The 15,172-nt window shown below is 41.7% G+C and overlaps 2 protein-coding genes across 2 annotated transcripts in view; one reads left to right on the plus strand and one right to left on the minus strand.

Moving 5' to 3' along the window:
• The window catches only part of TDP1 (tyrosyl-DNA phosphodiesterase 1), a 93,963-nt gene extending 86,005 nt beyond the window's left edge, over positions 1-7,958 (minus strand). The window contains exons 1-2 of the mRNA XM_012640404.1: positions 7,944-7,958; positions 1,616-2,181 (exon numbers count right to left, since the gene is read on the minus strand). Of these exons, the coding sequence (XP_012495858.1) occupies positions 1,616-2,174 (559 nt within the window). The 5' untranslated portion in view covers positions 2,175-2,181; positions 7,944-7,958. The remainder of the gene's footprint in view (positions 1-1,615; positions 2,182-7,943) is intronic.
• Positions 7,959-9,304: 1,346 nt separating this feature from the next.
• EFCAB11 (EF-hand calcium binding domain 11) overlaps positions 9,305-15,172 on the plus strand; it is a 150,771-nt gene continuing 144,903 nt past the window's right edge. The window contains exons 1-3 of the mRNA XM_012640415.1: positions 9,305-9,379; positions 9,942-10,037; positions 13,501-13,546. Coding sequence (XP_012495869.1) covers positions 9,305-9,379; positions 9,942-10,037; positions 13,501-13,546 — 217 coding nt within the window. The remainder of the gene's footprint in view (positions 9,380-9,941; positions 10,038-13,500; positions 13,547-15,172) is intronic.

Consider the following 15,172-nt stretch of genomic DNA (forward strand, 5'->3'; position numbering starts at 1 on the left):
ATGACAGGGTTATTATATCAAACAGCATGGATTCTGGCACTGGAATGCCTGGATACAAATCCCAGCTCCACCATTTTCCAGCTCTGTGACCTTGGGCACTTGTCTAAACTTCAGATCTTTCACCTAACCAAGAAAGACAACTGTAATATTTACTCGTAGCTGTTGGGGATTAAGAGAGAAAATATACGCAAGCTCCTGTCACAATGTTACCTCCCCTTCCTCAATATCTTGGTGCCAATAGCTAAAATGATAAACATTATATTGATACATAGCAAAACTTTGCAACATTCTCCAATTATTTCCTGTGTCAACCTCTCTCAAAACAACACTAATAACTGTCATATTTCTTCAAAGTACCTAGATTAGAGATTCTCAAAAAGAAAACAACCTGTAGAATCCAACTCTCTACAGTATGGAATTAAATACTCCAACATTTATACAGCACACAGAAGAAATGACATGCAATTATATACTGGATACATAACATTGTTGACAATGAACATAATCTATTCTTGAATATGGACCAGAAAAAAAGTTAATCTGAAATAAGAGTAATAATGTTTATTTTATGTATCTGGCTTGTAAAAATATTGTGCTGGTCACTTCATGTATTTGCTCCCATTTTCTGAATTCCCAGTTTAGGGATCATAGCTCACTACAACCTCAAACTCCTGGGCCCAAGTGATACTCCTGCCCCAGCCTCCTGAGTAGCTGGGACTACAGGCACACGCCACTACACTTGACTAATTTTTCTTTTTATTGTAGAGATGGGGGTTGCACCATGTTGCTCAGGCCAGTTTCCAACTCCCAGCCTCAAGTGATCCTCCTGCCTTGAACTCCCAAAGTGCTAGTATTACAGGTGTGAGCCACCACCACACCTGACCTGAATCCCCAGTTTAAAGATGAGTAAACCAAAATTGAGAGAATATTAGGTCCTGTGTTAACAATCTATGCAGCAAATGGGTGGTGAGGCCAGAATTCTGCCTCTCTGATTCTAGAACTCCTGTTGTCCCCCTTGCAGGTGTTCCCTGGGGAATAAGGAGAGCAACCAAAGACGATTTTTTGATTCATAACGGAGACATCTACTTACATTCTTTTTTGCTTCTTCACCAGGAAGCAAAGCAGTGCTTCCCAAACTCCACTGGACATTGGAATTCCCCGAAGCATTTATTAAAACACAGATCACAGGGCTTCCCCTTCAGTTTGATTCAATGAATCTGGGAGGGAGCCCTAGAATTTGCATTTTAACAAGTTCTGTGATGCTGCCTGTCCAGGGGCCATAGAGAACTACTGTGGTAAAGCATTTGCTGCTTTGTCAATAAAGTGTTATTGATCAAGTTTAATCTTCAACTTAAAAGTTAAACAATTCTGAACATTGTGCTTAGTGTTATAAGGGGTTGAGCTACAGGGTTTTGAGAAATACCCTCTGATTGCCTGAGCTAACAATTTGCTGTCAAATGAATGCACTTGCTTGTTAAAAAGAATTTTTTTTTTCCCCCAAAAGAAGTAAAAACAAAAAGAAGAGTTCTTGGAGATTATTCTGGGCTGTCCTCCTTGTTTCAGAGGGGACACTCAAGTGCAATTCACAGCTCCTTGACACCCAGCATCCTCTTACCCTTGATGTGGAGGGCTCCGGAGTTGTACTTTGGCTTAATTCCTGAGACTCTAGTGAGGTAAAACTGGAAGGGGTTCCCTTTATCCAACATGTCCCAAATATCCTGGCCTTCTCCTGATGTTTCGTATTCATTTTCCTCCTCTTTGAGCCTGTGGCAGGCGGGAGGGCCATGATTTCCAGTTCTCTGGGCAGTGCCATCCTTGGGAGGACAGATGTCTTCCTCTTCTTTGACCACCACTTTCTCAGCCTGCTTCTGCAGCATTTCTGGTTGCAGCTCATCATCACTGCTGGAGAGACACCAACCTAGGTACTCCTGGGAACCACTTTTCTGCCTTTTGGGAGGTGATCCCATATCTGTGTTACTGAATTTCATGGGTGATACTTTCCTCCTGTGTGCGGCTTTCCGGGCTTCAGAACAGGTGTACCTTGGCTCATTTGCTGCTCCTTGCCCAGCATGGGGGAGAGAAGAGGTAGATGGCTTGTCCAGTTCTGGCTTTTCATCCTCACTTTCATCACTACTGGATATTGTCCACCTCCCATAATCACCTTCCTGAGACATTATACTTCTGAAAACAAAAGACAGAGATATCATCGTTTCCCATTCACCAGGCCATTGGCAAAATAACTTTTTTGCTCTGAACTTCCCTGTCAGACAAATTTCTGCAACACAAATAGCACTCTTCTGATACTTTTCAGAGGCTGAGCCACCTAACATCAGTTGCTTTGTAGGAGAGGCTCACAGGTATTTGTTTTTATCCTAGGCACATTACCAAAATCTGAAAAGGGATTTTGACAAATAAACAGCAAAAATCCTGGTCTCCTTTCTCCTGCCCTCCTTTTGTCTTTCAATCTAGACCTTTTTCTTAGATACCGTTAGGAAAGGGGTTGGAGCCAAATCCCCAAATAAGACAAAAACGTTCATTCTTGACCCTGAAGCTTCCAATAGGTGCTTTAGGTTAAGACCAATTTAAGGAATTTCAAGACTAATTCTAACTATGCTCAAATGGTTAAGGTCAAATTAGAATTTATAAATCCATCTTTCACCCAAGTAGACACCAACAGGACTTCAGTGATCATGCATGTCTTACTTCCCCAAGGATAAGCCACGTAACATAAAGCTTAAAGATGAACACCAAGTGACCACTTCTGTATGTATATCATCTGTATGTACTTCCATGAGGACCCAACTAAAGAGATAATTATCTTATTGGCCATGTCATAAACCAAACTACTAAAACCTGCAGACAAAGAACTGGTACTGAAGCAACCCACTCATTTTCTAAACCACACAGTATGATTTCCACTTCCTTGGTCTAAGAGGAAAGTACATAAAACAAGACACTTCTCGTTTTACCTACAAAATCAATAGCAAAGGGCTATTGAGATTTTCCAGATAGCTGGAGAACTGTTCCTTAATGTGATACTTTTAACATTTTAGAACAAAACCCAGAGGAAAATTACAAAACTCAAGATTCTATGTTCAGATTAATAGAGTATCTTTAAGTTTTTGTCATTTTAACAGGATACATGAGCAAGGTAAAACCAAGCCAGAAGGTGGCACTTGGTTGACAGCACCTACATTCCTAAATATAAGCTTGATTCTACATCAAAAGATTGCAAATGAATACACGTTTCATTCAAATGCATGTTTCCAGCTAAAAAAACTATTTAAGTATCCATTACTTTTCACAATTTCTCACTTACCTTTTTCAATTAACTACCAGTTAAGTCAAACAAGGCTTCTGTAAATTACATATTCCTGGGCGCTTTTATGCAAGAGTGCATCCAGACAAAAAATTTGGCGCACTCTTCATGACTCACTGTCACTATTACCCTACCTGGGATGGACACCATTTTACAGCCAAAGCCTCAGGGACTGCAGAAATAGATGGGGCCGCTTGCTTCTGTAATAGACTGTACAGGTCTTTTGAGCACTCAGATCTGCTTTCCTTTTAAAGTTTTCTGTTCATTTCTATTTTATCCAGCCTACTTGTACAGGGTATTAGAACTCAGTGTATTTTCCCTAAATTGTTTCTAATCGGCTAGGTTAAAAACCAGATAACTAAGCTTGTTAGAATTGTATTGTCATGGTTAGGAGTTTGAATGCCAGGTTTTCTCCATGAAAGAGATTCATACTGATTTACTACTTAACACCTACTTTAGCAACTCAGGTGTGTTTTATCTTGTTTAAAAACACCCTTAGATTCTGTTAGTGTTCCAGAGTCATTGCTGGATAGAGGTATTTAAGCTGCCACAATTCACTTTGAAGAACTATTTTTGTGGCTACAATTTTGTGACTTTTATTTAAAACAAAAGAACCACCTCAGGAAAAAATACCCTGAAAGTTAGCTCTAGCTTCCTTCGAATTCTAAAACAGCTCTAAAGCAAGGTGTTTGGTAATAGAACCTTCAATTACAGTCCTCAGGTTCTCTCTAGATCACTTTTCCATTCTAAAGCAAATATCAGGTCTCAGTTTTTGGTGAGAAAGGGTTCAGCTTCCAGTCAGAGAAAAGTCACACTCTTGCACACTCTTAAGAGGAGAGGATACCATCATCTCTTCCCTGGGTGAGCAAACACAATAGCCTGTATTGCTTATAAATAAAATGGAATTCCAAACCCGAGAATTCCGTATGTAAAACCTTTAGCAACTCTGAACTACTTAGAGCAGCGGTACCCGACTTTTTGATACCAGGGACCGGTTTCGTGGAAGACAGTTTTTCCACAGACCAGGGGGTGGGGGAGGTCGCCGCCTCCGCTCCAACTCAGATCATGAGGTGTTGTTTTCTCACGGGCAGCGTATGTAAGGACAGCCTTGCTAAAACAACAGGAAAATATCTAATCCTGTAATTTTCTAATAACAGCTAAAGATCAATCCTATGAGCGCTCTCTCTACTGGCAGGCAACCTGCTGGGATTCCGTTTTTCACTAACACCTGAAAAGAGCCCAGAAAGGAAATGTAAATCTTTCTCTTTGCATTTCACCAGCTCACCACTTTTAGAATTTGTTTCTATAGCCTGGAGGGGTTCCTGAGAAGCCCCAGGATGGACAGCAGGAGGATAAATTCCAGGCCTCTGTTTCCAGCCCAAAACCCTATTTCAGGGGCTAAATCACATCCCCTGTGACAGGCCTGACTATATCTCAGAGATAACCAAGTCTCCAAGAACAGTAGAAACAAGAAAGGTGGACAACCTGACATCTCAAAGCTGCCTGTTAATTACTCCACAACAATTACTATTTTCTCCTTTGTCCCCATAAAGGCAGCAAGCCACTTGGCCTCACTGCTGGTATCTCCTTTCTTTCTTTGGGATGCCATATCATCTCCCTGCTCCCTTTCCCCCCTCCCCCCATTCTCTGTCCTTCTAAAGGATAAAATAAACTTTTTTACTTTTACATCTTAATTTCTGCTTGAGAAATCTTTCTCCACCTGCACCATGAGCATCTACTAGGCTTTCCACTGTAACAGTGCGCAACCTGGATCCTTCGCCTGCGCAGTTTGCAGTAGGGTTCACGCTCCTATGAAGGTCTGATGCCCCCAGTGACGAAGGGGCGGGGCTTGGGCAGTGATGCCAGCAATGAGGAGCGGCTGTGGGTGCAGGTGGAGCTTCACTTGTCCGTTTTCACTATTCACCTGCTGTGGGGGAAAGGTGGTGTTGGGGACCAGAGGATTTCTAAGGTTTTTAGTTTTATCATTATTTACATTTTCTAAAACCATATGGGAGTGGAATTCCATCCAAAGTAGGACAAATGGGTAAAAAGGTAAAAAATAAAGTTCTGACAGACATTTCCTAAAGAACAAAGCCTTTTTTTTGGTCCTGCTCTATACACACAGTTTTGGATCTGCTGACACTCGAAAGTATGCCTGAGAGTTGTTCACTAAAGGCAAATAACCCAATACAGTTTATAGGGTTACAATTTAATGCAACACATCAATAGAATTGTCTTGTTATTAAGTGCAGCAGGTTACCAACCTCTTTACGAAATCAAGGACCTGGCCTGTTAAAGAGGAGCTGTTGGTAAATGATCAAACAGGAACTTTTTATTTTGCAGAACTGGATCTGGACACCAGTGTCAGAACTTTACTTCTCTCCTATAGGCATAAGTTCCCAGCGTTCCAGGGAGCTTTGTAATCAAGTCACACAATTTTGTAAGTATAGAACCCAGGGAGCTCTTCTCCAATTGTTTACCATCTCTGTCTTCACTGGGCAGTGCCTGGTACAGCATAAGTGTAAAGTCACACTTTTTGTAAGTGGTGCTGAAAGAATTGCAATACAATACAGTTGGGCCAATTCTGAGTCCTGGCATTCAATCAGGACAGCAGTGTTTCCCAAAGTGGAGGTGTCTGGGACTTGATATTAATTAACACTGCATTGTGAAGTTATCTCCCTTTTCCATTCCAATCCAAGCTCCCTGTTTAAATCAAGGAGAACGTTGTAGTTTTGTAGAAATTCCTTTAATCTTGCTTGCAAATATCAGGTTTGGGCTCTTCTGCAGGCACCAACATTTACCAACAATGGAAGGTTTCTTATAGCTCCATTATATTTATCCTAACAAAATAAAGTCTTCCAGCGACTTGGGAGGTTGAGGCAGGAAGATCACTGAACCCAGGAGTTTAAGGTTGCAGTGAGCTATGCTGACACCACTGCACTCTAGCCTGAGTGATAAAGCAAGACCCTGTCTAAAAAAAAAACAAACAAAATAAAGTTTGGTTTTTAAGAGACAATGTTTATGTAAAAAAGTGACTGTATTCAAATAAAAATATTAAACAATAGTATATGTGTTAAGAGAATAAAACAAAAACTAGGGAGGCAGGTGAGTGAAATTTGGCAAAGATTGCACTGAGAGGATGAAAAATCTAAAGAAATTCTCCCATAAAATGCCAACTCAGAACATAGTTAGAACTTTTATTAAAGACTTTAAAAAATGTTGTGGATGTGAAAAAGTACTCCATTTAGACCTGCAGGTGCTTCCCCTCACCCCAACCATACCAGACCCAGCTGGGGCATTTATTTTACACCTTCAGCTGCTCCTTCTCATAAAGCTTAAAGACCATCAGGTGGGCCTGGGAGCCAGGTTGTGCAGCTGAGGTCCTTTGTGGCCAGTGGTGGGTAAACATGGGACCCAATTTCAAACCCAGTCATTACTGGGTGGTAAATGAACACTTAGATTAACAGCTGAGCCTCAGTTTCCTCATCTGTATAATGGGTAACATGCTTAACTCCCAGGGTTCATTTAACAACTTGTTAAGCAGCTACTTTGTACCAAGCAACGGGTATAGGGAGTTAGCAACATACAGTATCTGCACCAGAAGAGCTTAATATCAGGAAGAGACAGACCCAACATAAAAATTTTAAGAAAAGCTAATTACAGAAATTTTGAGACAGAAAAAAAAAGGATGCCCTTACTTGGGAATACTTTCCTAAGAAGTAACATTTTAAGTGAGACCCAGAGGATGAAAATGATCTCGCTAGCTAAAAGATGGGGTGAAGAGCATTTCAGATAGATGGACCCCAACTTGCTAAGGCCAGGAGGTGGGAACGAGGTCCAAACTGCAAGAGCAAATAGAAGGGCTTAAGCCAGGCAGGCAGTGGTCTGGGATGAAAGGGATGAGGGAAGATGCAAGGCGTCTTAAAGGCGCTGGATTTAGTCCTAAGAACAACGAGGCCCCGCTGGGAGCTTTAATAAGGGGAGTACCATGGTCCAGTTTACCTTTTTAAAGTATTACGTTCGCTACTATTCTGTATGGAGAATGGTGTGCAGGGAGACAAAAGTCAAAGAGAAAAGGATCCTGCAGGGGCTCGGGGAGATGCTGAAGGCGGTGGGGATGGAAGTGGGTGCGGTGAGGAAGCAGCGACAGCTGCTAACTTCACTGGGCGCTCGCCTGGGGCCAGACACAATTTGCAGCACCTTACCAGATACAAACTCATTTCACCCTCACAACAGCTCTATACTACGTACTACAACCATCCCCACTTACTAGGAAACTGAGCACAGAAAGACTAAGCCTGGCACGCGGTGCGCGCTCAGCCTGCGCCAGCTTTTACCAACTGTCCGAGACCACCTCCCCGCCCATAAGTGGAAAAGATGGAATGAGAACGCCAGCAGGAGCCGGGTCTCTGCTACGCGGCCCCTCAGAGCCGCTATTACTGGAGGAACCGGGGAGCAGGAGGACTGCACCGCTTCCGTCGCGGCCCGCCTCCAGCCCTGCCCGACACTCAGAAATTTGCCGGGCCCCAGTAGCCCGCGCTTCGCGACGCGGCCAGGAGCAGGATCGTGGGCCCCGCGGCAACCTCCGAGACACAGCGCCGAGCCCGCAGCCGCCGACACGTACCTCAGGCACGCACAATCCTGGAATCCCGCTCCTCGGCGCTGCCACGCATGCGCACAGTTCAAACCCTCCAGGCCGCGGCGCGCACTTAGCAGCCTTGCCCCTTCCCCTTCCGGGAAGCCCGCCTCTGGGTCCTAAAGACCGCCGGATCCAGAGGCGTTGCCGGGTGCTTCCCCAGGAAGGAACAGAAGGGACACCGCCTTCCCTAGCTTCGGGCTCGTCTCCTGGCGACTTCTTAAAAAAAAGAGAGAAATAGAAAGGCGTTCTAGTTTATCCAGTTAATTAGCAAAACTCAACCTCTTTGTGAGGATTCTCGTAGACTTGGGGCTGCCAGGGCTCGAAGCAGGAATGTTTGTCTGAAAGTCGGAGAAAGGATGAGGTGAGGTTAAAGGCAGCTGCGGACTGGTAGACCTGTGTTCTGGGAGGAGCGGGCTCTCCTCGGTCGCAGGCTTTAAAACCTGCTGTGAAATAAAAAGTTAAATGAGTTCCCAGCAGACTCAGAACCTCGAATGTCTGTTTCTTCTTTGAAACACTTGTGTTCTTTTTAAACTCACCGATTTGCCAAGAGGGTTCTGAGATAAACTTTTGCAAAACGGAAATCTCCCCTTATTCCTTGCCTTTAAAAAGGATGCTTGCTGCAGAGTCTGGTCTCGATGCTGTTTACACTAATTTATTCTTGGAGTCTCTTTCAAACCAGGCATTTCTCCCACAGGATTGAATGAAATAAATTTCTGTAAACGTCCTAATGGCTCATTTCGTTCGTTTATTGAAGGCCTACTTCGACGCTAGTTGTTGGTGTTATTCGGAGGACAAAACAGACATAGTAGCTGCCCTGGGAGCACAACCCCCATGACTTGCTCATCTGAGCGTGAATCCTGGACTTGGCTCGTTTTACTTGGTTCTTTTTATGCTTTGTTCACACTCTTTGCGTCTCCTATAATGCTTAGCATAGTGCCATAGAGCAAAATGATCAAAAGTAACTTATTGCAAGGTGAGGGGAGAGAATGGAAGAAATCATGAAACTTGTTGCAGGGAACTAGCAACTGTATGCGAGGGATACCCAGCCAAGCGCAAAGAGTTAAGGGGTCCGCGCAGGGGGCGGAGCCAAGTGCTGGAGGCGGGCCTGGGAGCCTCCCCGCCCCAGGCTGTTCCAAGGAAACGTTATTAAACAAAGCCTCTAGCCAATAGCACTGCGGAATTAACATGAGTGGCTCTCAGGCTGTCCAATGGGAGGAGACGCTGGAGTTGCCCGGCGAAGTTCAACTTCCTGAGCCGCGGTGGGCGTGGCCGCGGCAAGTTGCAAGCGGGCTCTGGCAGCGGAGGTTCCTGGTTCGGCTGCTCGAGCTTAGTTTGTGACATTTGTGATGTTTTTCTCCGAGGCCGGGGCCAGACCGCGGACGTGGGAAGCCAGCCCTTCGGAACACAGGAAGTGGGTGGAAGTAGGTGTCTAGAGGTCGACTCTGAGTCTCGGGCTTCAACTTGGTTCGCTCTCACTTTGTCACCGCGCTTGGGTCTGTCTCAGCCCCTCCGTACCAACAAGACCTGAACTGCCCTTCCAAAGGGTTAATGACTGAGCCTAGAGCTGCAAGACTCCTGGCTGTCGGTCCAGTTCTAGCGAATTCCAAGTTCCTTCTCTTCTTTCCCCGCCACATAGTCTATTAATAATAACCTCGAATCGGCGTCTCTCCTCCCGCCTTTCAAAGCCTGCCCCTTTGTCTCACCTTCCTAATTACAAGACTGAATTTTGGGTAGAATTTATCCCAGTGGTTTAAAGTAATTAATTTGTGTTAGGCTAGAGATTAAGTCGTTTGCACTTTTTTGAGATAAATTTCAGTCCATTAAGATTTCTTGAGAATTAAAATTGGTTTAATGAAACTCCATTTTCAACCTCTACTCCTGGGTGAGTTTTGGCTTTTCGAGATCCAAGTTTAATATAAACTAGTAATAGAAATAAGAGAACAGTTTCTGTCTTACTAACTAAAGATATTTAACGTTCTTTAGGTATTTAAAGCATGTGATGAAGATAACAAAGGCTATCTAAGCAGAGAGGACTTTAAAGTTGCTGTTGTAATGCTGTTTGGGTACAAGCCCTCCAAGGTAGAGTTCTTTTTATGTATTTGGGAAGGGGTAGACAATACAGTAGTGAGTGAGTGGATCCTACAAGAAGTGCACAGCGCTAGCTTACGATGGTTATAAAGCCAATCGCTGCTTTCACAGACGTGTGGGGTGCTGAATTTTACTTTCTTCCTAAGAGCTCAACCCAGGGATGAATTGGAAATCTACTTCACTGGAACCCAGGAAGCCTATTTCACCACCAGGCTGCTAATAATTATAATAAATATGAGAGGCATCCAGAGGGAAGGCTGGGAGGGGGACGTTGGTAACAGGAGGAGTTCACATAGGAGATGGCATGCACAGTATCTTTCTCTTAAATTTAAAATTTTTTTTTACTTTGTTTAAATTATAAAAGTAATACATTCAAAATTCAAAAAATTAAAACAGTGCAGAGGATGTAAAGTTGAACATGAAATTCACTCTCCTTGTCCCAGAGGGCCCCACTGCTCAGGGATTAACTTTATTAACAGATTTTTGTGTATTGTTCCAAAATTTCCTATCCATGACAAACATATGCATAAATGGGTGCTTAGTATGCCTACTTTAACGTGCTTTTCTGACTTAATAGGTCAACCTAAAAGCACACACCAGTACCACATTTTTGAAAAAATAGTTGCATGGTGTTCTTTTAAGCCAGTTTTCTGTTTTTGGTTATTTAGTTGTTCCAATTATTTTTTATTCCTACAAACATTGCTGCCAATGAGCATCCTTTTATATCTAAATACATATGCATATGTATTTATGTCCTTGTGGATGTGCATCTGTGGAATAAGTTCCTAGAAGTATAATTGCCAGGTCACAGGATATGTACATATAGAATTTGGTTAGATATTGCTCTCCGGAAAAGGTTGCACCAATGAGAGTTGAGCTGAGCCCTAATGAACCTCCTACTTTACTAGGACAAGTTTTCTTTTCACCTCTGTTTTTGTACTCTTCTGCTTGTCTGTTAAATTCATTCTAGAGACAAATCCCTTCTTGTTAAGCTGCTGAACTGGAATTAGTCAGTGTCAAGATATTGTCTGGATTCAAGAAATTCGACAGCAACCATCAAACAGAGGGAGCACTTGGCTTTGCCTGGAATGCTCTACCTCACTCTCATTAGACCAGACAGCTTGGCAGTCAATTACGGCCCAACTGGCCCTCATGAGTGGACTCTACCTTTCAGTCACATAGCAAGCCCAGCAAAGCCAGGGACCTCATGACATCCCACTTCTCCACCCTTCAGTGTGCTTAAATGCATCACAACTTCACAGTAAATATGTTGTTGAACCAAATAGGTTGCATGAACAGCCCAGGTGGGTTCAGAGCACCTCTCCTACTAGGGAATGCTTAGTTACTGAGAGGCTGATTACAGAGCCCAGAGAAGTAGTCAGGGCTGCCTCTCTGAAATTGCAGTTCTCCCACTAACATGCAATCATTTCAGCTGGAATTACAAAACAGGTCAGCTGAAAAGACTCGTGCTTTGAAGCATTGTGTTTAACCTGAGTTCACCTGGAAAGATATCTTGTCTCATTTTGCCTTTATCACTCTTGAGTCTATTTGGTTTCAATTTTAGAATGTAAGTGAGGAATTTAATGACAGTTACAGTGATGTGGTAACATACTATACATACACTCCATGAAATTTAACAGATTTTTACTTTTCGTACTGGGTTGAGGTTTTAGATTTTACTTTTTAAACAAATGAACTATTTACTGACTGCAGGTCACTGAATAGTAAAGTATTAATACAGCAAATCACCTAAACACTTAGTCATTTGTTCAAAGAACTTTTATTACATAAGTGACATTAAATGCATAGCTTCCATGAAATTTAACAGATTTTTACTTTTATACTAGGTTGACATTTGTTTAATTTTTGAATATTGCTTTTGAGCAAATATTTACTGATTGCAGGTCATGAAACAGTAAAGCACTTACATATAAATCACCTGTACACTCATGCACTGTTTTACACAATGAAATTTATTGTATTCCTATTTAATAAAAAGAACACTTGTTAGTTGCTAGTGATATAAAAATGAATGAAACACAGTCCCTACTTTGAAGCAGTTCACAGTTTAATGTAGAGAGACTTATAAAATTCTGTTATAAATACCAAGATAGAGAAGAGAATGAAGAACAGAAAGGGAAGGGGACAAAGGAGGAGAGCCTAATTCTAGTGGTAACTATAATAGCAGTCTGGCTGTCATCTAGACTTGAGAAGCTTGACTACAAAGTGTCTAAGAACCCTTTGCTTTGTGGGTGGTGGGGCAAGTTGTGCTCTGGTTATTGACTGGATGTGGTGGTGGTAAGAGAGTGCCATGATCACAAGGACTGAAGCAATAGAGATGTCACTAAGTAAGAGAAAATTCAGAAAGAGTAGATTCAAAGGAAGTCAGTGAGTGTTGGGACGCATTGAGTTTGAGACGGCTATGGGCATTCCAGGTGCATTCACTTATTAAATACTGTGCTGGTATTGAGGTTATGGTAGTGAAAATCTCTCGGATTTTACTGCCTCTCTTAGATATAGGAATCTGAAATTGGGTAGAGAAGGTAGCGCTGGAGGTAGATTTAGGACTCCTTGGTTTATAGGTTAGGGCTCAAAACAGGAGACTGGATGGCATTGCCCAAGAAGAGCATGCAGAGTAGGAAGAACTATAGTCTGAGGATAGAACATCAGGGAATACTAACATTTAAAGGTAGGCAGAGGACTCCATGAAGAAGATGGAGTGGCATAAATTTGTCAGGGACAAGAGGAACCAGGAAAGTGCAGGGAATCCAAGATTGTGAAGCATTTAAGAGTGAAGGTGGAGAAATTATGTCAAACTGCCAAGGTTCTAATTCTGTAATGTTTATAAAGCCCTTGTAACAATGTGGGAAAATGCTTATGTTTTAGTATTTAGTGAAAGCACATCCTCAAATTTTATATACACTGTGTTCTCAAATATGTTTATAATGCATAAGAAAAAACCCTAGATTAGAACAAAATATTAATGGTGGTTTTCATTGGATGGCTGGTTTTTAAAATTTTCTCCTTCATAATTTTTTATATTTTTCATATTTTCTACATCAATTGTGTGTTCCTTTCATAATCAGGAAAAAAAATTTCAAATATAGTCATAGAGCCCATTGCAACAATTGCTTATGTTTGTCTGAAGCAGAAAGGTTACCTTTTGGATTACACTGTCTATGGGACAGCCAAATTGATTTTATGTTCTTAAACTGTTTTGGTCAATATTTTGGGGGCCATTAGGGTCTAGTAGATTAGCATCTGGTATCTTATATATATTGATGGAAAAGTAAAATGACTATTATAGCTGTTGTATGTCATTACTTGTCTTCTGGGTTCAACAAAGTTGGTTTCTCATAAAATACATCCCGTCTCCAAGCCTAGGAATTAAGAACTTGCACTGGGAAAACATTCAGTAAGATTACATGTCCTATTATTCTTCCCTCTTTTCTAGATAGAAGTGGATTCTTTGATGTCTTCAATAAATCCAAGCGCTTCTGGTAATATGAAAATGAATATTTTTAGTACCTTATTTAGACATTCACAAAACAAAAATTAAGAACAAGCATAAAAGCTATAAAGCATTGTTTAAACACATCTTTTTCTTTTCTCATTATTCAAAAGAAATGTTGTGGTTCTTGTAATTTTGATTAATTAATTTATAAATATGTTTATTGTAGGAAAATTTTAAACTGTTGAAAAGCATAAAGTAAAAATGTCACTCATAATTTCAACATGTAGAGAATGATTCTGGGTTTTCTGACTTGTGCCACTGGATGAATGGAAGTGGCACTTATTGAAATGGGAAGATGGGGGACAGTATTTGGGGCTGGGGGAATCTAAGAGTGTAATTTCAAAAATGTTAAGTTTGAGAAGTTTCAATCCACTATGTCAAAGCCTTTGGACTGTATGACTGTAGAATTTGGAGTAAAGTTCTTGGCTAAAGAAATAAATGTGGGCATCATCAGCTTGTAGATGGTTTTTAAAACCATGGGAATGGAGGAGACCACCGAGAGAGAGAAAGAGGGGTGGGGGGAACCTTAAGAACTGTGGCCATTAGAAGTTAGGTAGATGATGAGGAAATGGTAGAGGAGACTTAGGTGGCAGAGGGGCAGGAGGAAAAGGAATGTTTGATCAAAAGCCAAGAGAAGCGGGTATGTCAAGGAAGAGGGTGTGATCAGTGCTATCAAATGCTGCTAAAAGGTCAAGTAGCATAATATCTGAAGAGTATCCATTGGAGTTGGCAACCTGGAGGTGTTTGGTGACTTTATCAAGAGGAGTTAGTTTCAATGTGTGGTGAGGCAAGACGCCAGGCTACAGTGGGTTGAAGATAAATGGAAAGTGATAAAGTGTGACAACGTGAGTAGATAAGTCTTTCAGTAAGTCCAGAGAGGGTGTGATCAAGAGATGCTTTGTTTGCTTTTTTTTTTTTTTTTTTTGACAAGATGGAGGAAAATGTTTTTAAGCTTAGCAGAATGATCTAGTGAAGAGGGAAAAAGAAGATGAGAGAGAGAGAGAAAGGAATACCTATTGTGTGAGGGTATAGGATCCAGAGCATGCTGGATTGGCTTTTTACCTTTTTTTGGGAAATAATTTAGAGCTTATAAAAAGTTGCAAAATAAAAATAGTACAGAGAATAACTTCGTACCCTTTACCCAGATTCACTTATTGTTAACATTTTACCCCATTTGCCTTCTCATTTGCACTTTCTACCATCACCCCCCCTTTTCTCTATATACTGTACATAACCACAGTGTGTTTATCAACTTCATAAATGTATTTTGATACTGTACTTTTTATCTAATTTGCCATTTATATTCCAGTCTCATCATTTGATCTAGTAATGTCCTTAATGGTATCTTTTTTCTTTTAGTATAGGAATTAGGTTTTGAGTTTATATCTCGATAGCCTTCTTTAATCTGGACTGTTTCTGCAGCCTTTTTTTTTTTTTTTGCCTTTTTGTAACATTCATATATTTTTTTTGAGACAGAGTCTCACTGTGTTGCCTGGGCTAGAGTGCCGTGGCATCATCTTAACTCACAGCAACCTCAAACTCCTGGGCTCAAGCGATCCTTCTGCCTCAGCCTCCCGAGTAGCTGGGACTACAGGCATGCACCACCATGCCC

Source organism: Propithecus coquereli, unplaced genomic scaffold, assembly GCF_000956105.1.
Source record: "Propithecus coquereli isolate 6110/MARCELLA unplaced genomic scaffold, Pcoq_1.0 Scaffold152, whole genome shotgun sequence".
In the NCBI taxonomy this organism is placed as follows: Eukaryota; Metazoa; Chordata; class Mammalia; order Primates; family Indriidae; genus Propithecus; species Propithecus coquereli.